This window comes from Equus asinus, chromosome 12, assembly GCF_041296235.1.
Source record: "Equus asinus isolate D_3611 breed Donkey chromosome 12, EquAss-T2T_v2, whole genome shotgun sequence".
Classification (NCBI taxonomy): Eukaryota; Metazoa; Chordata; class Mammalia; order Perissodactyla; family Equidae; genus Equus; species Equus asinus.
Window position 1 is genome coordinate 85098946 of NC_091801.1, and position 25327 is coordinate 85124272.

At 62.5% G+C, this 25327-nt stretch overlaps 1 protein-coding gene across 7 annotated transcripts; it reads right to left on the minus strand.

Annotated features, from left to right (window-relative positions):
• Positions 1-1234: 1234 nt before the first annotated feature.
• Positions 1235-24761, minus strand: SCRIB (scribble planar cell polarity protein). Of its 7 annotated transcripts, none has more exons than XM_044780969.2 (38): positions 24447-24761; positions 23165-23282; positions 22974-23052; positions 22804-22893; positions 22645-22701; positions 22480-22543; positions 22314-22388; positions 22101-22245; positions 21520-21638; positions 21031-21230; positions 20776-20942; positions 20557-20687; positions 20338-20463; positions 19392-19559; positions 18438-18836; positions 17588-17650; positions 16950-17039; positions 16245-16322; positions 15031-15354; positions 14836-14916; positions 14497-14751; positions 14076-14186; positions 13684-13977; positions 13404-13592; positions 6245-6355; positions 6116-6163; positions 5837-5911; positions 4170-4232; positions 3533-3613; positions 3301-3408; positions 3053-3212; positions 2843-2978; positions 2553-2738; positions 2310-2452; positions 2196-2233; positions 1995-2069; positions 1691-1742; positions 1235-1611 (listed from the first exon to the last, which is right to left on the minus strand). In XM_044780969.2, the coding sequence occupies exons 1-38, from the start codon at positions 24603-24605 to the stop codon at positions 1466-1468; spliced, it is 5004 nt and encodes a 1667-aa protein (XP_044636904.2). In that variant the 5' UTR covers positions 24606-24761; the 3' UTR covers positions 1235-1465. The 7 variants fall into 7 exon arrangements, with proteins under 7 accessions (XP_044636904.2, XP_044636905.2, XP_044636906.2 ...); XM_044780970.2 differs by having other exon boundaries at positions 17588-17632; positions 24447-24753; XM_044780971.2 differs by lacking the exon at positions 17588-17650 and having other exon boundaries at positions 24447-24753.
• Between the last annotated feature and the right edge of the window lie 566 nt (positions 24762-25327).

The following is a 25327-nucleotide window of genomic DNA, read 5'->3' on the forward strand; positions in this document are numbered from 1 at the left end:
CACAAAGAGGTCAGCAGCCACCAGGGAGGAGCTGAGGGGAAGGGGCGTGGAGCCAGGACGCGCCCGCAGGCTCCTGACTGCCCGAGGCCGGCCCTGGTCTGGAGGCGCCAGGCCAGCCCTGCCTGGCCTGACTTTCTCCCCGGCTGCCGCAGGCCGCCCGTGAGCTCGCTCGGAGAATTGTGGAGCTTGACAAGCGTGAGTGGAGGCGTGTGCGCGAGACCAAACTCACGCTGCAGGTGGCGCTTCTCCCTCTCAGGCCTGGGGATCAGGGGCATCACCTTCTAGCAGTGGCCTCCTGGGCGCGGGCGGGGGCTCCTCATGCAGAGGATGTAAAGCCCAGCTGAGCCCACTGTGGGGCCCCTCCACCCGGCCACCAAGGACAAGGAGGCCCAAGCGGACAGGCCACAGCAGGTGGCCGAGGCCAAGGAGACGCTGGTCATAGCTCGGCGGGCACTGCGGGAGCAGACCCAGGAGGGTGGGCAGGGCTCGTGCTGGGGGCTGAGGAGGCCAGGCCCAGGGAGGGGCATCACGTTGGGTCCTCTGGTCAGCCCCCTACACTCATGTCCCTACAGGGGAGGAGGAAGTGCCCGGGCTGAAAAGCCAGGTCACTCGGCTGCACGACATGCTGTGATGGACGTGGGAGACCACACCTGCAGTGATAGCCAGCACTGGTCGGGAGAGGGGCCGGTGACCTCGTGGCTGCCCCCAGGTGGCCTCTTGTCTTCGACCCGTCAGGCTAGGTGCCAGCTTCCTGCGCTATCAGGACACCAACTACACGGACACGGTGAACCCGGCCTACCCGCAGCCAGAGAGGACTCGGCTGGCGCTGCTGGGGCCGCTCAGGTGAGGTGAGGGTGGGCACACCTGGCAGCCCTGCTCCCAGCTCCCCACGGCCGGGGATGGCCCCGCCCGGGGCCTGGGCTCTGCTCATTCTCCTCCTCACCCAGGCCCGGTGGGTGCCGGCGAGTGGCTGCCGGGGGTTGGCTCCTTGGCTTGTGCAGCTGCCCTGCGAGGCCTCTGGTGCTGGGACCCACTGCATCGCAAGTGTGGGCATCTGCGCGGGGAGAGGGCTGTGCATGTGTCCGTGTCCGGGCCAGGCGGGAGCCCCACCTGGAGGACACTCGTTTGTGGGCACTTGGGGATGGCCCCTGCCCGGCAATAGGCAGCCCAACCAGTCCCCCTGAAGTGGAGGAGTGTATGGTGTGTGGTGGGGGACAGACAGACAGACGGGAGGTAAAACGTAGTCAATTTTATTCTCCTTAAACCACAAAATAGAGTCTTTGGTTGTACAAACATCACTAGTTACAGTCTTGCCGAGAGGTCCCAGCTGGGGAGGGGCAGTTAGTCAGCGGCCAGAACTCCTGAGGGGTCTCTTTAAAACGCTAACACCCAGGTTAAAAGACTCGGGGCGAGGGTGGTGGCGGAGCTGGCAGGGCCCGCCCCGAGTCAGGGAGGCTCCGGCGCTCTAGGAGGGCACCGGGCCCAGGCCGCGGCGCCCTGGCCGCATGGGGCGGCGGCTGCTGCACAGTGTCACCTCCTCGGGGCCCAGAGCGCCTGGGGAGGGCCTGCCGAGAAGCACCCTGGCCACCTCTCCGTCCTCCTCCTGCAGACCTGGGGGGCAGAGGCAGGGGAGTGAGCTGGTGGGGGCCGGCACCCCGGCAGCACCCCCAGGACTGGCCTGCCAACTTACCGGGGCTGGGAGATGGTTCCAAGGACCGCAGCTCCTCAGCAAAATCTGGAGACTACAAGAGGGAGAAGAGCTGGTCAGGGCTCTGCACCGGACTGGCCTGAACCTCCCACGTGAGCCAGGCAGGGTCCTCGAAGCCCTGGCTGAGGGATGGAGCGGGGCGGGGAGGCCTCGCCCCCAAGGAGCAGGCCAGGTGACAGACAGGGAAGGTGCCGGAGGAGGGGACAGGCTGGAGGACAGGCACAGGCGGAGAGGTGGCAGGAGCAGTGCAGGGCTGTCCTGCACAAGGGCCGGGCGGGCCCAGTACCTGCATGTCATAGACAGGTCGGGAAGAAGGCAGGGCTGCAAACACCCTGTAGTCAAACTTCCTCCCAGACAAGGCCTTGAGAGGACAGCGTGAGGGGAGAGAGGCAGAGAGCGAGAAGAGGGGTGAGGCGCGGGGTGCAGCCTGAGCCCGCCCCACGCCACGAGGGGGAGCAGGGAAGGGCAACAGGTGCTGGCTCCTCACCAGGCGGCCGGGGGAGGTGCTGGTCTGGAGGCCAAGATCTGGGGGGACAAGGAGCGGGCGTTGGGAGAGGTGCACCGCAGGACGAGGCCCCCACCTCCCCCAGGACACACAGACCTTCCAAAGGGGTGGGCGATGGAGTGGGCGCAGGTGAGGGGGCTTCGGCCAGCCGCTCCAGGGGCCCACGCTTGCTCCGGCCCTCCTGGGACTTGCTGAGGACCATCTGTGCGCGGAGGGCATCCTGCTCCAGGGACTTCATCCTGCGGGGCAGCCGGAGGGAGGGCGGGGCTGGGCGGCCTGCTGGGCGCAGGGGGCAGCGTGCGTGGGGTGGGCCCGGATGGGTGGGCACCAGAACCTCACCTGGCCGCCCTCCACAGTGCACGCTTCTCGGCCTCCAGGGCGCGGCGCTCGGCTGGGGACAGCGCCCGCTCAGGCACGGGCAGCTCGGGGCTCTGCACGCGCAGCCGCTCCTGATGGCGCCGCTCAGCTTTGGCCGTCCGCACCGGGGCACTGCCTCCCAGGGGCGCAGAGGACACAGGGCCAAGCCTGGGACAGGGGACAGGACAGGAGGGCCAGGTGGGTGGGGTGCTGGCAGGAGGGGGTGCCTGGGGAGACGCGGGGGGAGCCCGGCCGCACCCCACACCCCTCACCCTGCGGCAGGGCCCGAGCCCGCCCAGGGCGGCTCCTCCTCCGGCTCCTCGTCGTCGGGGGCCTCCCCATCCAGGGTGAGCCCCGTGTCCGCAGCTTCCTGCAGCAGCTGTGCCCTCTTCTGCTGCAGCTTTCGGGCTGGGGGAGGGAAGGGAGGTCAGGCCCAGGCCCAGCCCGGCCCCCGCCCGCCCACCCCCTGCCCGGCAGCTCACCTTCCTCCTCCTGCATCTTCCTCAGGTCGTCAGCACCCACCAGGGACACGCGCTTGGGGGGGCCCTCGGCCTGGGGCACCCGCACCTCCAGCTCAAAGTACTTCTGCCGCTCACGGAAGGTCAGCTGCTCTGGGGAGGCGGCTGGCCCAGGTGCAGGGGGCTGGGGGGAGCACGCCCTGAGACCTGGCCCCTCTGGGTGCGCACCCGCAGGCGCACATAGCAGAGCAGGGTGGGCACCCCCCGCATACCTGGGCAGGGCAGTCGTGGGCCGGGTGTGGGCCGGGCACGGCGGCGAAGGTCCTGTAGGCCTGCTTCACGCTGGGGGGCAGCTCGTCAGGAGAAGGAGGGGAGGGGGGCTGGCGGGCAGGGCGCGTGTGAGCTATGCGGGGACAGCTGTCCCGGCGGCAGCCACCACACACCCAGCCACCAGCTGTCCTCAAGTGCCTCAGATACCCACCCCCCACGGGGCAGGGCACTCACACAGTGGGGATCACCTCCCCTGGGGGCCGGGGAGCCCGTTGGCCAGGCCTGAGCCAGTGGCTGGATCACCCCGGGTTTTGTCTGCAGAGGGCAGGGGCAGGGTCCAGAGGGAAGGGTCAGTGGTTCAGGTAAGGGGATCGGGGGAAAGAGAGAGAGAAGGAGCGAAGGTGGGTGGCCGGGATGGGTGCCCAGAGCGTGGGCCGACACTCACCCGTCTGCCCAGAAGGGGCAGGGGCTGGGAGCTGGGCACTGTGGGTGCCTACCCCCAGTGGCAGTGCAGCAAGTGGAGGTGCTCATGGCCTCACCCTCCCCATGCAGCGGAACCAGGGAACCTCGGCAGACAGGATGTGGGGGGCTGCGCTGAGCCGGCCCCAAGGGACTCGCAGACAAGAGATGGGCAGAGGTGAGGTGGCCCTGACCACCCAGCCTCGTCTGCCCAGGGGAACCACAAGGAGCTCCCCACCCCCACTGCCAGCCACCTCTGGCCAGAAAGGTGCCCACAGGCTGTGCCCTCACTGAGCGGTGGGTGGCAGCTGCGGGGAGGTGCTATTTCCTGGTACCAGCTCCCTGGAGGAGCGGACACTACTCACTGGCACCCCTCTGCACTGTTCTCCACCCCCACCCAGTGGGCGCTCACCTGCTGGCGGCCAGGGGAGCGGGGAGCCTCGGCCATCTTCCCTCCAGTTGCCCCAGACGGTACCTGGAGGAGGGGCGTTGGGTAGGGTGAGGTCGGGCAGTGCTGGGGCCCCACAAGGAGGAGGAGGTGGGGGACGGGGTGCTTGCCTTGGCGGCACAGAGGCTGGTCCTCAGCTCCCCGACCTGACCACAGCCCAGGGGATGTCCCCAGATGGGCCTGGATGACTGCTCGGCCAGCAGGAAGGGGTTCTCCCCAAAAGGGCTGTGGCCTGGAGTCCACCAGGCTCTCCCCCGCCCCCCACAATGCTGGGAGAACAGGAGGGAGGCCTGGGGTGTGGGCCTGGCCTTCAGCCTGTGCTCTCCCCCCCAGCCTGGGCTGAGCAGCCAGGTGTCTGTCCATAGCAGTGGGCTGCTGCCGTGGGGGCAGTCTGGAGCTTAGAGGGAGAGATGGAGACAGACAGACCAAGATGAGACAGGAGAGAGTGAGAGCTGGGCGGGGGGAGGCCCAAGGACAGAGACAGTGATGGGGAGTTCTCGGTGCTCTGAGCTGATGCCCCCACCCACCGCCTGCTGCCAAGACGCCAGGGAGCAGCTGGGCGAGCAGACTTTCCCCAGAGCAGGGCTGGCTGAGCCACAGGCAGACCCCGGCCACTCTCCCCATGCACCTCAAAGGTGCACGAACCAGGGGGGCCCCAACTCCTGCCAGCCACCCCGCAGCTGTGCCCCTTTTTGGTCAGAGAACACTGGGCCCGCACCCCTCCTGCAGGTTTCCTGCTCTCAACTGTTCATGGCCAATGGGGGGAAGGTCTACACCAAACCCCGAGTCGGCTCCCTCAGCCCCCACGCCCCTTCCGGCCCCTCACCGCCTCCTGCTCTTCCAAGGCCCTCACGCAGCACAACCTCCCCACTGCTCGGAAGTCTCAGCACCTCCTGGAGCCCAGCCCTCGGCCGCTCGCGTTCCTGCGGGGTCTCCTACTGGCAGCTGGCTGGGCTCACCCGCTGGGAGGGTTATTTATATCTCTTAGGGGAGGGATGACGACTGAGTGTCCATCCTGCCCAGTGTCCGCCCCCCAGCCCAGCTATCTGTATTGGGCCTCGTCCCCCAACCCTGGTATCCCAGGCTCCTTGCAGCTGCTCCAGCCTGTCTGCCCAGGGCGGCTCGTGCCCAATCCCACCAGGAGCCCCTAATGGCCCTGGTGGCCTCCACCTGCCTCTGCCCCGGCCCCCAGCCCTCTGGGGCCATCTAGCTCCCTCTGCCTGCAGTGTGCTGGGCTTGGGCTCCCCCACACCCAGCCTGCTCAGTGAGTCCAAGGGCAAGGGATGGGAGGGGGCCGGGGCCAAGGGCCTTCACAGGAGCCAGCCAGCCCGCTTGCTCTGTGCCTCACGTCCTCTGCCCCTGCCTCACGACGTGGGTTAAGGGGGACAATAGACATGCCAAGCTGGCAGATGGAGTTCCAGCTTGGGAACCCCTGGCCAGCCCACCCCTGCAGGCCCTGACTCAGCCTCCTCCAGTCCCCACCCTGACCCCTACCCCAGATGAGGACCCTCCACAGTGGGGCCCGCCCAGAAGCTCTGTCCTGTGGGGGTCTCAGGTGAAGGGAGGGAGCTAACGCAGGGATGGGACAGGTAGACAGAGGCCAGGCCAGGGTGCGACTCAGGGACACTGACCCTCTGCACACTGCCAGTGCCAGGCGTGGCAGCCAGAGTGCGGTAGTCCAGCTTCAGGCTCTCTGGGCTCCGACCCTGGGGAGTAGAGTAGACACAGTGCCACGAGATGTCTGTGACCAAGCATGCGGTGGGAGCCGCGAGGGGTGTGGAGTGGGTGGTGGGGTCTGGGATGTGGCCACCCTGCAGTGCCCCAGCAGGGAGGGGCAGCCAGAGCTCAGAGCCCCAGGCCCATGCAGAGAGAAGCCGGGCAAGCAGGATGGGGATGACCCAGACACTCACCATGGCCTCTGGCCCCCCCTGCAGGGTCTGTCCAGGCAGCTCCTTCTCCTGGGGGCAGAGCAGACAGTTCGGGGACTGCCAGCCGCACGCTCCCTGGCCCTGGGGCTGCCGGCCACAGGCAGTACTCACCTTGCCAGGGCCCTCGGGGCTCAGCTCCCGGTCGATAGAGGAGATGCTTTCCAGGCTGTTCCGGCGGCCGATGCCTGCCGCAAAAGGGTTGGCAATGATGCCCGGGGACACCTGAGGAAAGGAGTGGGCTAAGGTCCCGCTCCAGGGGTAGGCTGGAACCCTGGCCCAGGATCTGCCAGCGACCACATGGCTGGTCACTCAGGACACTGCATCATCACCCTGAGACACGGGGTGGTCGTGTGTCATGTCTACACATCGTGGGCACCGGAGAGTGTTCTGACATGTGGCAGGATTCCGAGGTAGCGACGCTGGGCCAAGTTGCCTGTGGCGGGGGCAGGGCAGGCTGACTGTGTGCACCCACCAGGGGAGTAGAGAACTGATGACACAGGGTGGAGGGTGGGGGTGCTAGCAACGTGCTTGGTGCCAGGGGACGCTTGCAGACCACAGGCTGCCTCTGCGATCTGCAACGCAGGGGCCTGGCAAGGATTCCAAAACAAAGGGCACACTGCAAGAGAAAATTCAACTAGCTCCAAACCGACAAGAGCTAGATGGTCTCTGAGCCCGGAGACAGTGACTGGCAGGCAGGGCGGACAGGGGGACCGAGGCAGCCACGGCAGCACTGGGAGGGCAGAGCGCATGGTCTGCTGTGAGATGCGCTTTGATCGCCAGCACTGAGGGTGAGCACAGGCGGCGGGACATGGGGATGGCTCACTTCCAACCCCCAAGAGACAAAAGGAGCTGCTTGGCCTTGACCAACAGCAGGAACCAGGCGAGGGGGCAGCACAGTGACAGGCCCAGAAGATGCCCTCGTGACCTAAGGGCGCTGGCAGTGTGGGCTCAACACCAACCCAGGTAGAGTTATCATTTCCAAAACCCAACTGAAATGATAAGTAAAGGGAAAGGCAGAAAAATAGGTCCAGAGAAAACAAGGAGAGGAAATGGTCACAGCAGAGGAGACGGAGCTCAAGGTCGAGAGCGCCAAGCAGGCAGGGGCCGCGGTGTCACGACAGAAGGCGCTGTCAGGAGGCGCCACAATGACCGCAAACCACAGTCACCACCCAGTGAGCAGCGAGGCAGGGAAGCAGCATGACTGGGAATCTGAGGGGTGGATAAAACACGGCTCTAACAGGAGACTGAAATATGACAGGCTTCTGACGAAGCTTGTCGACTTAACAAAAACGAAGGGGCCTACCTTCTCAACCTCAGGAAGGACCTAGTCAAAGCCACGGGGCAGGGGAGGGCGCCAGGGGCCACAGACGGGAGGATGGCCACACGGGGAGGGGCTGGGTAGAAAGCACCGGCAGTGAGGGTGCCGCCTCCTGGCCTCTCACGTCAGAGAAGCCATTTGGACCTGCAGGCGCTGCCCTGTGGCGCCGACCGGGACAGGTGATACTGGCACGATGTGAACCGGGGCTTTTCCAGTTACCAAGACAATCACAGACGTAGATGTGCACACATGCACGATCCCAGCCCCTAAGGGGTCTCAAGAACACGACACCCTGACGGCGACCAGCACACCCAGGCCCAGATCTTGGCTTCTAAACATCACCTTCCACTAAAAGGAGGCAGTGCTCCCTGGAGAGATGTGACTCCAGGGCTGAGCGGGACAGCATGCGATGAGCCCAGCACATTCTGTCGGGCCGAAGTCAGAGGAAGGGGGGTCGTGGTCAGAGCGGCCAGGGGAAGCCCCTTTCATCAGCCAGGCCTGGGGCAACTTGAGTGTCAAAATCAACAGCAAAGTGACAAAGTATCAGTTGTGAGACAAAATGAAGCCAGCAAGCTTCCAGTACCGAGCAAGTGGCCAAGCACGGAACATCAGAGCGCCCACCACGGCCCTAACATGAGCCACGGGTGAGATGCGACGAAGAATGGGACATCCATGCGCTCTAAGTGCCTCCCCACAGAACACCTGTTAATTTCAAAGAGGACAGAGGGGAAGCCTGGTGGCATCACCGTGGAGACCATCGATAGTGGGACAAACAGCCGTCCACTGTCCTAGCAGGAGGCCCAGAGAAGACAGTGTCACTTCTGTGATAATCCGCCAAAAATGCATCGACAGAAACATTCCATGGTGAGGGATGTTCTGCACAACGATGGCCTGTGCTTGTCAGAAGTTCAAGGTCAGAGTCAGGGGACACTCAGGAGCCGTGACCACCGATGCCACGAGTCCCTCGGCCTGTGTCCTCTGCTGTTAGGGACGCGCTGGGACAGCGCTGAGGTGTGCATGGGCCCGAGTCAGAGGTTTGGTGGACTGATCTTGCCACTCTTCTCCAAATTTACCATTATTTTATATTTGCTCATATTTTCCAAAAAGAAATAATGGCAGGATAAACCAAAATGAATACAAATGGTGGCCTGCAGGGGGCACAGAGATGGCAATCAGATTCTTCAAAAGGCCACGTGTGTGGTTTTGGCTTGGGGAGACCATGTAAAGGTTTACGTTAAGAAGAAATTGACTTTTTCAAGTCATCCCTAAAAACTAAAAACAAGTCTGCCTAACTGTATATCAAGTTGGCAGCATTACGATACAAAGAGTTATTTCAAGTGACTTAGAAACAGTACTGTGATTGTTCGTCCTGGTTGGATAAATCCTAAGGACACATGGAAATCAGAAATTGCTCTCAGTGGTCTTGTTATTAGTAATGACATTGGTATTGCATTTTAAAATTAAGTAATCATGGTAATGTCATTTGAAAACAATTTTCAGTATGAGAAAAAAAGACACAAATATAAAACAAGTTAGTAAAAATCCTGTAACCTTAAATATGAATTGAAAATAACAGAACAAACTCATGACGTTTCTCTTTCTAAAAATACCCGCTTCCTAGGCTCCGCCTGCTGCAGAGCCCAAAGCGAGGACAGCCCAGGGCCACAAGCACCCGCACCGGCCCGGTGAGGGGATCTATGCACCTCTCCCACTGGGAGGAGGCAGAGCAAGGATGCTATCGAAGGACGGGTGTCACACTCAACGGACACAGGAACCACACTGCCCATCGAGGGGACAATGTGAGCACAAAATACAACGGGCTGGAACACATCAAGAACATACAGACCTCTGATTTCATAGTAACACTAAAAACAAAAGCAGGAAAACACCTTGGCAGCCATCTTTGGAGATTTCCAAGGTACTAGCTTGTTATGCAAAAAAGTGGCAAACGAAAGGAAAGAATCAAGTATTTATCATACCTTTCCCATGTAAAATCTGATTTCAGGATAAAAAATAGCTGATACAGAAAATCTCCTCTTTATAGATAGATCTGTAGAAAAACTAAAAGCAAGAGCTATAGAAGGAATGACTGGAGTCCACTTCCTTAGAGAAGAAACCTAGGAAACATGGCAAAAGAAAGGTGGTCTTGATCAAAACCCAAAACCTGTTCTCTGAAAAGGCCGTTAGAACATACAAAGCTTCAGTGAGTATGATCAGGAGGAAGAGGAGGCAGAAATCCAGCAGGGGACACAACCACAGCAGAGCAGAGCAGCAGGAGACAGGCTGCTCTCTGCCTGGCACCGAACGCACTGGGGACGAAGGGAGGGGTCTTCTGGAAACAGCTCCGGAGACCAGGCCCGCCCAGGGCTCGTGGTGCTGATGGAAAGGCGGGTCGTGCTGCGCTGTGTCCCCTACGTAATCCTCTCAATCATGCTGTGAAGCAGACACTGTTACTACTCCATTGCAGAGATGAAGAGATTGAGGCGCAGAGAAGTCAAGCATCTGCCCAAGGCCCCACGGCAAGCATGACCCTGCCACAGGTCTGAGGGCTGAGCAGGGGCCCTAGATGCACAGGCGTGCACCAAGAACAGGTGAACTCCAACAACAGACCCGCCATGTACTGTTCAGAGCGCCAGGCCAGAGACAGCCTGTGCACAAGCTGTCACCAGGACCGGTTTGCAGAATCAAAACACAGTCGGGGGGCTGGCCAGGTGGCTCAGCGGTTAAGTTCACACGTTCCACTTCTTGGCGGCCTGGGGTTCGCCAGTTTGGATCCCGGGTGCGCACATGGCACTGCTTGGCAAAAGCCATGCTGTGGTAGGCATGCCACGTACAAAATAGAGGAAGATGGGCATGGATGCCAGCTCAGGGCCAGTCTTCCTCAGCAAAAAGAGGGGGACTGGCAGTAGTTAGCTCAGGGCTAATCTTCCTCAAAACAAAACAAAACAAAAAGACACACAGTCAGGGAGACAGCTGGCAAACCCTGACTCCTGCAGGGGTCAGACAGGTTAAGAAAGGTGAGGCAAGTGAGCCAAGGCGAAGAAAAATGGGGAGGGGGGTGAAGAATTATGAGCACCCTGTGCGTGCCCTGGAGGGTCAGGAACGCAGATGGCCCTGTGGGAAGGAGGGCCCAGCGGTACCAGGAATCCAGACACTGACGTGAAGACTCCTGATGTGTAAATGCTGCTCCTTTTTCTTTAAAGCACCAAGCCAGCTAGAGGGAACCTGTGGGCTGAGCCTCAAGGCCACTGCGCACAGGCATGTAAAAACCAAGAAAAGGGCTTCAGAAAACTCAACACGCATCTCAGATAATTCTTACAGGTTATATCAGAGACAGCCCCCCAAATTTAAAAAATGTTATAAAAGGAACTACAGCAAACATCGAACTACAAGATGGAACAGTCCCTTAAAGTTGGCACAAGGCAAGGCCACGGCCGCCTCGACGCTTCCCACAGCACCAGGGGCCCAGAGGGGACCGGATGGCCCGGCCGGGAAGGGGAGACACGCAGCCATCACTCAGGCCTCAGGGCTTCCAGTGGAAGATTAAACAAAATGGTGATTAGGATCAATAAGGAAATAAGAGCAACCTATGAATGCGCTCAGAAAAACTCACCCACACAGTCACAGAACTCTAAAATCAAAGCCAATCCCGAGTCCTAACCAAGACTTAGGAACTCAGCAGGCTCATCGGGAAGACGAAACATGGAAATAAACCGACAATTTTCAAAAGAAGCAAAAAAAGTGGGTGACGACCATTAGGAATCCAAACATACATCAAGTGACAGCACGGAGGCCGAGCATCGCCCAGGAAGGGGCTGGAGCTCACGGGCCCACAGCCAGAGCACGCCAGGACACGCCGCGACACCGAGGAACCTGGGGCTGACCCACAAGGAAGTCAGGCTTCCCCAATCCGCGGGGATGTGACCGACGGCTCAGGACACATTTTGGGACAGCAGATAGACTCCCTCGAAGAACAAGACCACGTGGACTACAGAGCTACATGTTCTGTAAAACTTAGAGAAGTTCCAGAAGAAAACGTACGACAACGTTTGGACAATTTTGCAACAGGAAAGGTTTTCCTAAGCAAAAACCAAAATCCAGAAATCATAAAGAAAAGATTAGAAGATTTAACTCATAAAAAATTTTGAGTTCTGTAACCCCAAAGACACCATCCTTTTTTATTTGCAGAGGAAGATTTGCCCTAAGCTAACATCTGTTGCCAATCCTTTTCCTTTTTTCCCCCTAAAGCTCCAACACACAGTTGTGCACAGCCTTGAGCTCCCCTGGCTCCCCGAAGAGAGCTGCCGCCACAGCTCGACCCCTGACAGACGGGGTGTGTGGTTCCACGTCCGGGGACAGAACCCAGGCCACTGAAGCGGAGTGCATCAGACTTTAACCGCTAGGCCGTAGGGCTGGCTCAAGACACCATTCTTAAAGAGTTAAAGTGACAAAAACATCTACAACCAAGGTGACAAAGACGACACTGACAACGTGAAAGAGCAGTATAAGTTCGTGACCAAGAACAAACTCCCAGAGGAGAAGGCCCCGGAGTAGAGGGTGCGACCCGCTGGAGCTGGAGGTGGTGGGGGACAGACGGAGGGGGACGGACAGACAGACCAGGCTGTCGGCTTTGGCCCAGCACCAAAACCTCAGGACTCTTTCCTGCAGAAACTCCCCCAAAAGCACAAAGATGGGCTCCCAAGTTCGCTGGGAGCACTGGGGAGCTGCACAGACACAGCAACACGGGGAGGGAGCACCGGGCGCAGCACGTGCGGGCAGCCAGAACTACGGCCCAGACAGCAAGGCCAGGTGCGCGCAACGCCCCCCGTAGACTCAGGGCCACGCCAGCCCCCACTCTTGCAGATGTCCGAACCCTTCACCGTGAAACTGTACTTATTTTCTCTCTTTGAATAAAGAGATTTAAGATAAGTAAATGTATTGACTAAAACACTTTCAAACACGCATTTTAAATATGTAAAAAGACAGAGCCTTCCCCAGGGACCACACGGTCCCAGGCTTCAGTCCTAAGAGAAATGACGCCTCAGAAACCACCAGCTCCTGCGGGGACTAAGGGAGACAGCACGAGGCCGGCCCCAGAGCCCATGGAGCGGGGCCTGCAGCCAGCGTCCAGCCTCGAGCAAAGAACACAAACACCAACTCCTTTCTCATTAAGGAGACAACACACAGAATGAGGGACGACCCCTTGCTGGCAGTGCAGGGACAGGGGGCAGTAAGTCACTGTCCCTACGGTGGTGCCAGCAAGGAGCCCTTAGAGGCTCACGTGGGCTGCTGGTGGACGCAGCCACGTCAGCTGCTGCCAAGGGGCCCAGGGATGGCAGTGGAGGAGACAGAAGAGGGTGACACAGCCGAGGCTCAGAAGCCAGGTCTGTCCAGGGGACGGGCAGGGCCAGGTGCCAGGCATCTTGAGCCCAGTCCTGGTCCTGGCAGCTGACACTTCTCCTGGGGAGCTGGGAGAGAAGAGAGCTGGGTCCTCCCACGTGCCCCACCGTGGTTTCTGCTCTGGGATGGAAGGTCTTGAGAAGCAAGCTCTGTCTCCGTCTCAGAACAGAGCTTGGGCAAGCGAGGTGGGGTCCCTCTGCGCATCTGTAGGCACAGTCCTGAGGGGCCCCAGCCTGGCTCTGAGCCATCCTGTCCTGGTCTAATGGCCACACCCTGGAAGTACTGCCCTTCTCCAGGACCTGACCATGCCATCCTCACGTACCCTGTCCTATCGGAAGCAGAGCCTCCACACACCATGAGGAGGCCGCTGAGGCCATAGCTCCCACCTATGGCTAATGCTTGGTGGCTGAGCACTTCCCAGCCTTGGAGGCAGAAAGGATTGGCTGTCCTAGCCTGCACAAAATCAGGTCATCATAGACACCACCAGGCCATGCTGGGAGGAGGACCAGGTCCCTGTGGCAGAGCACTGACCTCAGGTCGGGGGGCACTGACCTCAGGGGGCATGTTGGTGCTGGTGTCGAAGCCGTCACAGACAAGCACGGTGAGGGTGTCGCCCACATTGCGCAGCAGCTGCACAGCCTCGCCGTGAGTCAGGCCCAGCAGGCTCTGCTGGTTCACCTCCAGCAGCCGCAGCCCCACTCGCAGCCGGCCATCGCGCCCTGCTGCTCCCATGGGGCTCACCTGCAGGGAGACCCAGGCCCCACAGCTCAGCACGGGCCTCGCCCCGGGCCCCTCTTCTCTGGCCCAAGGGCCCAGTAGGGCGGGGCCTCACCTTGGAGATAAAGATGCCCTCATCCGTGGGATCGCAGGGGTTCCCAGCGTGGCCCTTGGCACCCCCACGGATGCTGATCCCCAGCTTCTCCCCAGGGGCCTTCTGGATACAGAGTTCTCGCATGCCTGGGGGCGGCGGGTCCCTCCGCACAAGTAGGACCAGCTCCAGGCAAGGCCGGAGGAGGGCACTGACCGCTTCCTGGTGTGTGGCCTCCCGCACGTCCTGCCCGTTCACCGCCAGGATGCGGTCACCAACCCGCAGGCCACTGCGTGCAGCCAGGCCCCGGGGGAGCACCTGTTGGGGGAAGGTGGTTTCCAGTGGGCTGGGGGCCTCGCTGCCCTGTGCCCTGGCCATGCTCCCTCATATAGAGACGCATATGGCACCCACTCTACCTTGGAGATGAACACGCCAGGCTCCTGGACACCAAACGGGTGACTGGAGTGGTCAGAGCCTCCGACGATGCTAAGCCCCAGTGGGCCTCCAGCTCTTGGCAAGCAGATCTCCTGGGGACACAAAGGGACAGCTAGAACGGGCTTGTCAGAGCAGCAGAGGGTGCTTCTCCAGCCCAGAGGGTGTGTGGGTCCAGGCAAGCTACAGCCAGGTCATCAGGAATGGGGGCGTTGTCCCTGCCAGTCACTGCAGGGAGAGAACATCGGGGGGCACAGGGAACCACAGCAGGAAGAGACCAACCACATAACAGAGGCCCAGCGTCCTGGGACCTACCCACCCAGGGGAACCAGCATCCCACACCTACAGCTGTGTGAACGTGGAGAAAGGGGCGGGGGGAGGGCAGGGAGAGAGCTAGGGTCTCACCTCCACTGGGTATGGCCCCTCCAGAGCAGCGGTCAGTAGGCTGGGGGCCAGCCTCAGTGGCCCGGGCTCCCCAGGGGTGGCAGTGACCACTGTGGTGGTGGCAGCAATGGGGGGTGGGGGGGAGTGTGGTGGGGGACTGGGGGGAAGGGGCCCTCCAGCCTCCCGCTCCAACAGCAGGGCAATGGTTGGGGAGGCGGCGGTCAGCAGGGAGACGGCGTGGTCGTGTCTGGCCTCAGTCATGTCCACCCCATTGATCTACAAAAGTGTAAGCAGTCAGTGAACCCCGCAGGGCAAGCACAGTGAACGGGAAGCTGGGGCAGCCTCTCTACCTCCACTCACCGAGAGGACACGGTCGCCGACTTGCAGGGTGCCCGCCCGGTGGGCAGCACCACCCTCAGCAATGCGGGAGATGAAGATGCCCTACAAGGCAGAGGGGAGGAGAGCCAGGTGATGCCAAGAGGTGTGTTACTGCGGCTGGTCCTGATTCCACTCTGACACAAAGCACCCCCTCCCTGCCTGCCATGCCTGCCTCACCGTGTCTCCAGCCCGGTAGGGTGTGGAGCCTTTCCCGCCTGCGATGCTGAAGCCCAGCCCCTTCTCGCTGCGCACGAGGCAGGCCACGTGGCGCTGGCGGAGGGGCCCAGGGCTCTCGGGCTGGAGCAGGGGCAGGCGCAGGCCACCTCCCCGCCACTCCCGGGGGCTGTAGTCATCCTCAGGCCGCAGAGGTGTGACAGTGACCGCATTCTCAGGCTCCACCATGCGCTCTCGCCACAGCCGCATCTGCACAGTGGCCCCCGCCCCCCGCAGCGCCTCCACAGCCTGGTGGTGCTCGGCGCTCTGCAAGGCCACGCCATTCACCTGCAGACCATGGCACTCGTCAAGGCAAGCCACGGCCATATGAAGGCTCCACGCACACCCCCCTCCACGGATGGAGAGACAGAGCAGGGGACAGGCCACAGGGTTCCTGGGGGACTGCTGCCCATCCCCCCAAATCTCTGCAACCCCAGATTCAGGACGTGAGTTGGTCAAGGGGCAGGCAGACGCTCTTCCTGCTGGTTTACGCCTGTGTCCCCAGTCCTGGAGACTCCCTGCCCCTCCTCTCAGCAGTCCCACAACCCAGGATGCCTGGGTTATCAAGTTACTAGCCCCGCACCTCCACCCCCCTGATGGGGTGAGGCTCTCTCCTCCTCAGCCCTCCCAGCCATCCAGGATACAGCAGTTCCTCTGTTGACCTTGGGGACAGAATCAGCCCTGCCTGGCCCTGCAGCTACCTGTCCACTGCCCCTGCCTGGCCCTTCAGGAAGGGGGCACTGCCCTCAGACCCAGCTGTGGGGGCAGCTGTGAGCACACGGCCTCCTGCAAGCTCCCTGACACACCTGCAGGGCTGGGCTCAGGCAGGTGCTCAGACAGGGGCTCCAGGACAAGATCAAACCCCCATCCAGACCCACCAGAAGTCTGACCACCTTCTGGGCTGGCCCCTCCTTAAGAGACCTCTGCCACTGGCACAACAGCACCCCATCTCTCTGGGCCACGTGCCCAGATGGGGGTCTGCCTCAGGGAGCTGGGCCTCCTGAACCTCTGGCTTATGGATAAGCTCCATACCTTGCCTGGGGTCCCATGCTCAGGTCTCTCAGGGGAGAGGGGCCAGAGACCCCAACTTCCACAGGGGAGGCAGACAAGCACCTGACAGCTGGGGCTGTGTGGACCCCCACAGACAGTGGCCCACTCAGACAGTAGCCAGGACTCACCTCGAGGAGCTTGTCGCCCACGCGGACTCCTGCCCGGGCTGCGGGGCCCTCCTCGGACACCCGCGAGATGAATATGCCCTAGAGGACACGTAGGAGCTGAGCCCGAGAGCACTGCAGAGGCCGCGGAGACGGCCTCCGTCCTGCCCCTTCTCGGGGAGGGGCCCTCAGTGGCTATGCAACAGCCAGAAGCCCCCAGCCGAGGAAGACTGCTCCCAACCGAGGCTGCAAAGATGCCCAAAGGTGTGGGGAGAGAAGGAGCGGGCCCGGGGCTGTCAGGGGCTGGGCTCGGACTGTGGGGGGTCCCCACACCAGGGAGCTAGAAGGCACAGGTTGCCCTCCAAGAAAGGTTTTCAATCCCAAACACAACATACAGGCAACTAGAAAAGGAGATGTGTGATCACAAAGGTGAATGGACATGGGCACGTTCACTAAGTCGTTCTTAAACCCTCAAAGCCTGCACAGGTTCAGTCAGTCAGCGTCGCACACAGGGCTGGACCCAGCACCCAAGAGCATGTGCTCTCCTGGGGGCAGCAAGCCCAAGTGCAAGCAGAGCACCCAGAAGAAAGCGAGCTGGGAAGTCCAGGGGTGCCGCCCGACAGCCCACAGAACCACAAAAATGTTCACAGAAGAAGACAAAGGTGTGGGGAGCGGAGACCTGGCCAAGATGGCCGGCCAAAGGGGCGGGCACAGTGGGCAGCTCCTCACCTCATCGTCCCCCTTGTAGGGGGTGGAGCCCTTGCCGCCTGCAATGCTGATGCCCAGGCCCCCTGTCTGCCGCACGATGGTGAGCGTCAGCTGGAAACAGAACAGACAAGGTGTCTAGGGAGGGCCGTGAGGGGTGGGGGCTGCCTGTGGGGGCAGCAGGGGACGGGGAGGGCCCAGTCCTCTCCAGTGACCGCCTCTGCCAGGGCTGGCGCAGATACGAGAGGAGGTGGGCAGGGTGGGTGTTGCAGGGCAGAATGTGGTGGCTGGGCTCGTGGGAGCTTAGCCTGGAGGGGTGCCCGCCTATGGGTGTCGAGGCCCAAGGCCTGACCACCGCTCTGTGGATGAGGCTGCCTCAAAACTCGGGGCCACCATAGTGGGAAGGCGGGAAACGCCCCAGTACCCCTGCCCAGACAAGCAGTCCCTGCCCAGAGGCCAGCCCTGTGTCCCTGTCCATCTGTGCCAGAGGATCAGCAGGCCTCACAAGGACGTGTCGGCCCTAAACCCCCAACTCTACAGCGGCGGGTGGGAGCTCCCGCAGGAGGGGATCTGCGCAGGAGGGGGAAGGAGACACGAGAGCCCGCAGCCCAGGAAGCGAGGAGAGCAGCAGCCTGGGGCACAGAGCGGCGAGCGGTACAGACCTCTTCCTCCTCAATGCGAGCGGGCTCTATCAGCAGGTTATTGGCCTGGTCAAACGACACCCCCTGTTAGGACAGGACCAGCGAGGGCATGCAGGTGAGCCGCCGCCCGGCCCCGCCACCGCCTCGCCTGGCCCCACCATGAGCAGAAAGGAGAGAAAAGACCACACCAAGCTCCCGCAGCCTGAGCACCAGCCCCTCCCCGCCTGAGCCTGGCGCTGCCCCCGGCACAGGGTCCCGCCGGTCTTGACATATGGCTGTTGCTGCTGATCTCCAAACAGGGCAGGCTTAGCTGGTCAGGGGTGAGCCCCACAGCAAGCTGAGCCCAGGCCTGACTGTCCCATGTTCAACCATCCACGCCCCCTTGACTGTCACGATGTCACGCAGGAACTCGGTGCACACCCACCAAAGTGCTGCCACGCACAGGGGTGCTGTGGGGGTGGGGTGTCCCCAGGAAGCAGGCAGGACCCTGTGTGGGGCCCATGAAAACCACCTGAGGGTCAGAGAAAGGGTGAGGGCCCCGTGGTTGGTCTGAGGCCCAGCCCTCAGGAGGGCCCGAGAAGGCAGAAGAGCCTGGGCAGCAACGGGTGGCTGCCAGACCCCCAGGATGGAGCTGCAAGGCCAGCAAGGGCCTCTGGGCCCAAGTCAGTGCCCAGCCCAGGGGGGATCCTGCAGCCAGTGGCCCTGGGGGATGGGCCCCTCCCTTGCCAGCTAGTGTCAGGACAAAGGCCCCAAACGGCCATAAGCGTTGCCTGAGATCAATGCCAGCCAGGACCTAGAGACGAGGTAACGAGCAGTGCCGACACCACCTTGGGGCCGGGACAGCTGGGTGAGTGCGTGGGGCGAGACCCACCTTAACGGACGGCACGGACGCCACAGCCTCTTCTTTTTCTTCCTCGGCCTCGGCTGCTACCGCTACCACCTCCTCCTCCTCCTCCTCCTCCTCCTCGGCCTCCTCCTCCTCAGCCTCCTCCACCTCTGCCCGAGGAGCCCAGGGCAAGTGGGGGCCGTTGTGCCAGCCCCCAGGCCCCACCACTTCACTGTCCGGCTGCGTCCCCTGCAGCAGGGCCACGACGGCCTCGGGCTGGGGCAGCTTGGAGATCTTGAAGTGCTTTTTGTAGTGAGGTGTGTCCTTTCGGATGAGCCGCTGTCTCCCACCAGGCAGAGACCAGGGGGCCTCCAACTGCCCTTCCTCACTCTCGCCGTCTTCCCCTGGCAGCAACAGCGTGTCCTCTGCAAAGCGCACTGTGGGCTGTGCAGAGCTGAGCGTGAGGGCGGTGGCCTGGCCCACCCGCTCCCCACCCCTGAAGGGCCCAGGGAAGCCCTGCTGAGCAGCTGGAAGCAGATGGGGTCTCCAAGAGGCTCCCTGCCACATGAAGAACAAGGATGGGGGCTGCCCGGTGGGGGCAGGAAATGGCTCAGCTCCAAGAAGGCCAAGGAGCCAGGACACTCCTCCTGCCCCACACAAGGGGCTCTGAGCACCTGATGCTTGTCAGCACTGTCAAGACCAGGAAAAGGGTCTCCTGGGGGTCAGGGGACAGTCTGCAGGGGAACGTGTGGTGATGACGGACGTGGGAGAGCAGGAACGATGCTAAACCTGGATGCTGCGGGGGAGACCCTCACCCCTCATCCCTGCCTGAGGCAGCATAGCCCCTACTGAGCTCTGCAGAGGCAAGAGGCCACTTGTGTGGCCCACCTGCACCCTGACTGCTCCTGACCACATCCCTCCCTGGGAGGAGAAAGGGGCGAGGGGCAAGGAGTGGCCCCCACCCTTGGGCAAGTGAGTGGCCTCCGACACCAGCCTCACCTCCTCATAGGCCTCCTCTGCAGCTTCCTCCTGGGCAGCTGACACGGCTTCCTGCTGGCTCAGGCCCTCTGCCTCAGTCAGCGGGCCCTCCGGCTCGCCCTGGGAGGCCGTGCTGGTGGACAGGTGTGAATCCTCGCTCAGGCCAGACATGGCACTCAGTCTCTTCTCCTGTGGCAGATCACACAGTGGATCAGGCAGCAAGAACCACACTCTGTCCCAAGCCCCAGGGAAGCCATGCTACCACCAAGCCAAACCTCAAGCATGCAAAGCCATGCCTTAGGTGTGGCTCAGCCCCTCAACAGTCTTTCCAAAAAACCAGAAGAGAGGGACTGAACGAGTCCCAGGAAGATGCCAGCCCGAGAAAGGACAGGTGCCTAAATGTGAGCCCAGCTCCCCAAGAGAGCCATGTCAGCTCCATGGTGCAGGTGGCCAGACACCACAGACACAGCCCCTGCTCTATGTCCCCTGGGCACCAGAGACGCCCTGCTGTGCCCCAGAGGCCCCGAAGCTTCCCCTAGCCTTGCTGCCGGCAGCTTTCAACTAGCAGAGTTGGGCCTACCCAGCTACAGTCCCAGCCCTCTTCATGGAAGCTGGTAACACCTGTGTCAGCTGTGTGGGCCCCTGAGGGAGACACCAGCCCACAGGCCGAGATCTCCATCTCACGTCACCAAGGGCACAGCTGCCTCTGGCTCCTCCTGCACTCCTGCCCCACTTGTCTACACCACACGTCCCCCCGAATCCGTCCCAGCACCCCTTGCCCAGCACGGCCCTGGTCTGCAGGAAGGCCCTGGGCCTCTCTGCCCTCTCACCAGGCTCCTCTCTTCCCTCATGCCCACCCCAGACCCTCAGAACCCTAGACCGAGGATGAACGAGATGCCCAGGACTCCCAGGAGGAGAAGCCCTCTGCGGTGGCAACCCCCTGCACCCCACGAATCCCCACAGGCACCTCTTCTGAGGACAAGGGTGGTCCCGGATCTGGCCCACAGGAGCACGCTTCACTCCGACGCTCTTCAACACCCTTCTTCATCACCTTGAGCTCGCTGGGGTGAGGCGTGGCCCGACGCTGCAGGCCCTGCAGTGGACACAGGGATGAGGGGTGGGCAGGGCAGGGATCAGATGGGGGTGGGGAGATGGTGGCCTGCCCACAGACCCCACCCCCCCATACCCGCTTCTCAGCAGCAGCCTCCTCGGCATCCTCGTCGCCCGAAGGGGCCTCCAAAAATTGGATGACGCTGACACGGCTGAGTGGGGCATCACTCCAGCTCTCCGAAGGGCTGCTTCGCTGCCCCAGATCCTCTGCGGGAAGCAAGTGTCAGGGGGACCCCAGCCTTGCCTGAGATCACATCCACCCCTGGGTCACGGCTGCCAGCAGGCAGCGACCTACCGAGGCTGGGTGGGGGCTGCTGCGGCAGGAGGTAGCAGGTGAGCACCTTCTCGCCGGTCTGAGCGTCGTCCTCAGTCTGGAACCGGAGCATAGGCTGGGCCTGGTTCTCAGCCAGCCACAGGGCCTTCAGGTTGAGGTGGGTGAGTGCGAACGGCAGACTCTGCAGCCTGGGGGCCGGCGGGCATGGTCAGCTCAGCGGGGGCCGGCGGGCATGGTCAGCTCGACGGGGGTCAGGCAGGGCAGGCGGGCACTCACCGGTTCCCGGCCACGTCCAGCACGTGCAGCTCGGCCGTGTGGGCAAGCTCGGGCGGCAGGACAGCCAGGCGGTTGTCCCTCAAGGAGAGGACACTGAGCGCCACGCAGCCTCCGATCTCGGGTGGCAGCACCTCCAGGTGGTTCCGGTCCACGTTGAGGTTGGTCAGCTTGGTCAGTTTCCCCAGGGAGTGTGGCAGGGCCTGGCCAAGAAAAGGGTGGGTCAGAGATGGGCATAAGCTCACTAGGGGTTTGGAGAATGCAAATAAAAATCCCAAGTCCAGTCTCTACTCCCTGCTCTGATCCCTCCTCCCCCTCCCCCACCGCGTCCTGCCAGTGGCCTCCTGTCTAAGAACAAGTCTAGCTATCGACACACAGTGGCACCCTCACCCTCGCTATGCACGCCTCGAGGTGCTCCCATCCTCTTTGCCTCCCACGCTGACTCTGAAACCAAGCCCTGCCAGGCCTGGGCACCCCCAGGCTGCGCCCTACCGTCAGCAGGTTCTCCGTAAGGATCAGTTCAGACAGGTTCTCGCAGTCCCCAATGGCCTCGGTCACCTCGCACAAGCGGTTCTGGTCCACCTTCAGGATGGACAGCTGCTTCAGCTGACCTGTTGTTCGGGAAACGTGGCGACAGGGCTGAGTGGGACAGAGGGTGGGGCCAGCCTGCCCTCACCTGCTTCTCGCAGCCCTGGAGAATGAGCGGGTGCTGAGCATTCCGGCCCGGGCCCAGACCCAGACCTGCACGCCCTCCTCCTACCTGTCCTGCTGCAACCCTGACTGGCCGTGTCCACCTGCTCCAGGTGTCCTCCATGCTCCCAGTTCTGGGGATGAGCTGCCAGCCCCCACAAGCTCTGCTCGCCTACCCTCGCAACCTCACCATCCTCACTCTGCCAAGAGCTGCCTCGGCTCCTCAAGCGCAGCAGTCACCTCACCCCAGACCTCAGCCTGATCTCCCCTTCCTCGAGGACGTCTCCCAGAACTTGGGGGGGGTCAAGTGCTCGCCCCAAGAGCCTCCTCTAGGCCTGGGTTCACCACCAACCGCCCCTCCTGGGGCCCAGGCCAGCACTGACCAATGCCGTCAGGGAGCCGTTGCAGCAAGTTCTGGGAGAGCAGCAGGTCAGTGAGCAGCACCAGCCCGCCGAGCTCCGCAGGCAGCTCCTCCAGCCGATTCTCCGACACATCCAGGCACACCAGGCGGCGCAAGTTCCCCAGCTCCTGAGGGTGGGTGCAGACAGTCAAAAAACGGAGCAGCACAAGGCAGGGGCAGCCACACCCTCACTTACCGGGGGCAGTGCTGACAGCTGGTTCCGGTCCAGCCACAGCTCTCGCAGGTTAGGCAGAGCCCCCAGGGTGTCAGGCTGCAAGAACAGACAGACAGCGTGACAGTAGAGGCCAAGGCTCACCCGCCTGGCCTGGCCCCGCCCCATGAAGGCCCCACCCTCTCCGCACCAACACTTCCAGATCATTGCCTCCCAGATCCAGCTGTTCCAGCTTGACCAGAAAGGACAGGGACCTGTAGAGGAAACAAAGCAAGTTCCATCTTGACCGCATGGCCCACAGCACCCAGGGCTGCAGCCCGAGCCAGAAGCTGGTGGGGGGCCTGAGCCCACTCACGCAGGCAGGGACTTGAGCAGGTTCTCCCGCAGCTCCAAGGTCACCAGGTTGGCGAGACTGAAAGAGAGACAGGGCGGGGCGTGAGGGAGGCAGGGATGGCACAGCAGAGAAAGGTGCAGGAGCAGGGCTGAACCATACCCCTCCCACAGGGGTACTCACTTGCCCACATCCCCAGGCAGCGCCTGCAGGGAGACATCATTCAGGGCCAGGTGAGCCAGGCTGCGCAGCTGAGTGAAGCCTTCAGGGAGCCTACGTCAGAAGGAGGGGGACCTCAGACACCCAGGCTGGGGCTGCGGGACCTCCCACATCCTACTACCAGCCCCACCCACCTAGACAAGGGGTTCCCACTGAAGTCCGCGATCTCCAAGGCCTTGCAGAACTTGATGCTCTCAGGGATCTCAGGGATGTCTGTGACAGGAGAGAACACGGTCACTACGGAGAGACCCCTACAGTCTCCTGGAGCTCAGAGCTCTTCCTGCCACCCCCAGGCTGTACTCCAGACCCGTCCCGGGCCCCGCACCGTTCCTGGACACGTCCAGCTCCACCAGCTGCATGAAGTTGGCCACCTCAGGGGGCAACCGCTGGATCTCGTTGTCACTCAGGCCCAGCTTGCGCAGGTTCAGCAGCCGAAAAAAAGGCTGTGGGCAGAGAAGGGGTCAGGGGATGTGCCCTGTAGCGGAACGTCCCTCTACAACAAACATGAGTTCACAGGTCATGGTTTCTCTGGGTCTCCGGCTGCCAGATCACACAGGAACCCGAGGTCCTGCCACATCATCCCAGCCCGCAACAAGAAAAGCAAGGAACAAAAAACATGTGCGCACTTTGCTACGCTTTTAACTCCCTAGACTCAAAACCTAGTCCTTTCACATCACCTCAGGTGTGTTACCTACCACCATCTTGCAATGTCACCAGCCTTCTGTGTTCAAATCGTAGCTCAGAAGTTATCTCCTTCTGACTGGATCAGTCCCTGTTCCCTGCCCTGTGTGTCCCTCAGGACCCCACCCACCAGGCAGGCGGGCCTTTGGGGGCCCGCAGTGATTTCTGCTACTGCACTCCCAGCAACTGGTCCAGGCCCGGGCTGTGGCAACAACCTGGCAGTCACCAAAACAAGTAACGAAAACAGTGGAGCACCACAAATGCCACAGTCGCATGTGGGGCTGCATGCAGGGGCTGCGGGGAACGTGGGACCTAGAGACGGAGGGACAGCCCTCACGTCCAAGCCCAGAGCAGAGCCACACCCTCTGTGGACTGCATCCCCCAGGCACTAAGCCACTTAGCACCCCGTCTCCAGAGAGGAAATCCTTTTGCGACTTGCTTCCTTTGACCTCCTCTCCACAGCAGCTTTACCAGAATGAGCACTAGCTAACCAGAAGGCACAGCAACAGTAAGAAGCAAAGGGAATGCAGACCTGTCAGAAATAAGTACCTTAAGAGGGCTGCCCCCCAGCGCCCAGGAAGAGGAGAGTAGTCCTGGCAGAAGGCTGGGCTCCCACCGCCAGAGCAGCCCGAGAAGTTAGCATCCGTGGGCTAGACCAGGTTCACCCCGACCCCATTCAGCTCCCCCACAGCTTTCACACCGCAGCTCCTTCCCTAGGATCAGTGACCATCCCAGCCCCTGATGACCGTTGCCACCTGGTGCCAGCGCCTGCGGTGGGTGAGGAGGGTGGGGCTGGCCGGGGTGGAGCTCTGGCCAGTAAGAACCAGCAGGGCAGGCTGGAGCGCCTGCTGAGGGCTCGGATGAGCAGGGGCCGGCCCGACCCCGAGCCGGCGCCCAGGCCGGGCGGCAGTGCCGCGGCCGCTCACCTTGGGCAACTCGCGCAGCTGGTTCGCGTCGAGAAGCAGCTCCTCCAGGCTGCGGCTGTAGCGATAGATCTCCTCGGGCACGGCCTGCAGCGAACAGTGCCGCTTGTCCACCGACTCCACGTGCCGGTTGCAGCGCCACAGCGGGATGCACTTGAGCATGGTGCGGGCGGGCGCGCGGCGGGCGCGGGCGGGCGGGCTGGGCGGGGGCGGGGCTCGGCCCGCATGAGCGCCGGGCAGCCGGCGGGACGGGGGAGGGGCGGCACGCTCGGAACGCTCGGACCGCGGCGGCCTGGGCGGGGGGGCGCGGCCCGGCGGCGCTCAGATCCTCGGAAGGCGGCGGATGCGGCGGCGGTCCCGCATCGCGCCCGGCCCGCTCGGCTCGGCCCGTCCGCTCGTCCGCCGCTGCGCCGCAGCCGGAACCACCGCCGCCGCTGCCCGCCGGACTGCCCCGCCGACAACCGCCGGCCGCCGCGCAGCCCGCCGGGAAGCCGAGGCCCGCCCTTGCCGCCCGAACTGCAACCCCCACAAGGCTCCGCGGCGCCACGGCCTCCGAGGACCCGTAGCAGTCCCGCGCACAGACTGCCGGGAAGCTCGTCTCCCGCCCCCGCGGAGCGAAGCATGCTGGGAGCTGCAGTCCGCACGCCGGCCAACGCTTCCCTCCGCCTGCCCCCACCCGGGATTGGCCCCGCGGCCTCTCCCGCTGGGACGTGGGCTCCCCGAAGGGAGGGCACCGGGCGGAGCCGTCGCTCCATTTACCTGGCCGACTTAACGTGTCTGGGACTGGAGGGGCTCTGGGCCAGCCCCCTCCCAGCACTACCTGTGCTGGGGGCAGTGGGGAACCCTCACACACCACCGCCACCCACACTGGTCGGGCTGGTCCT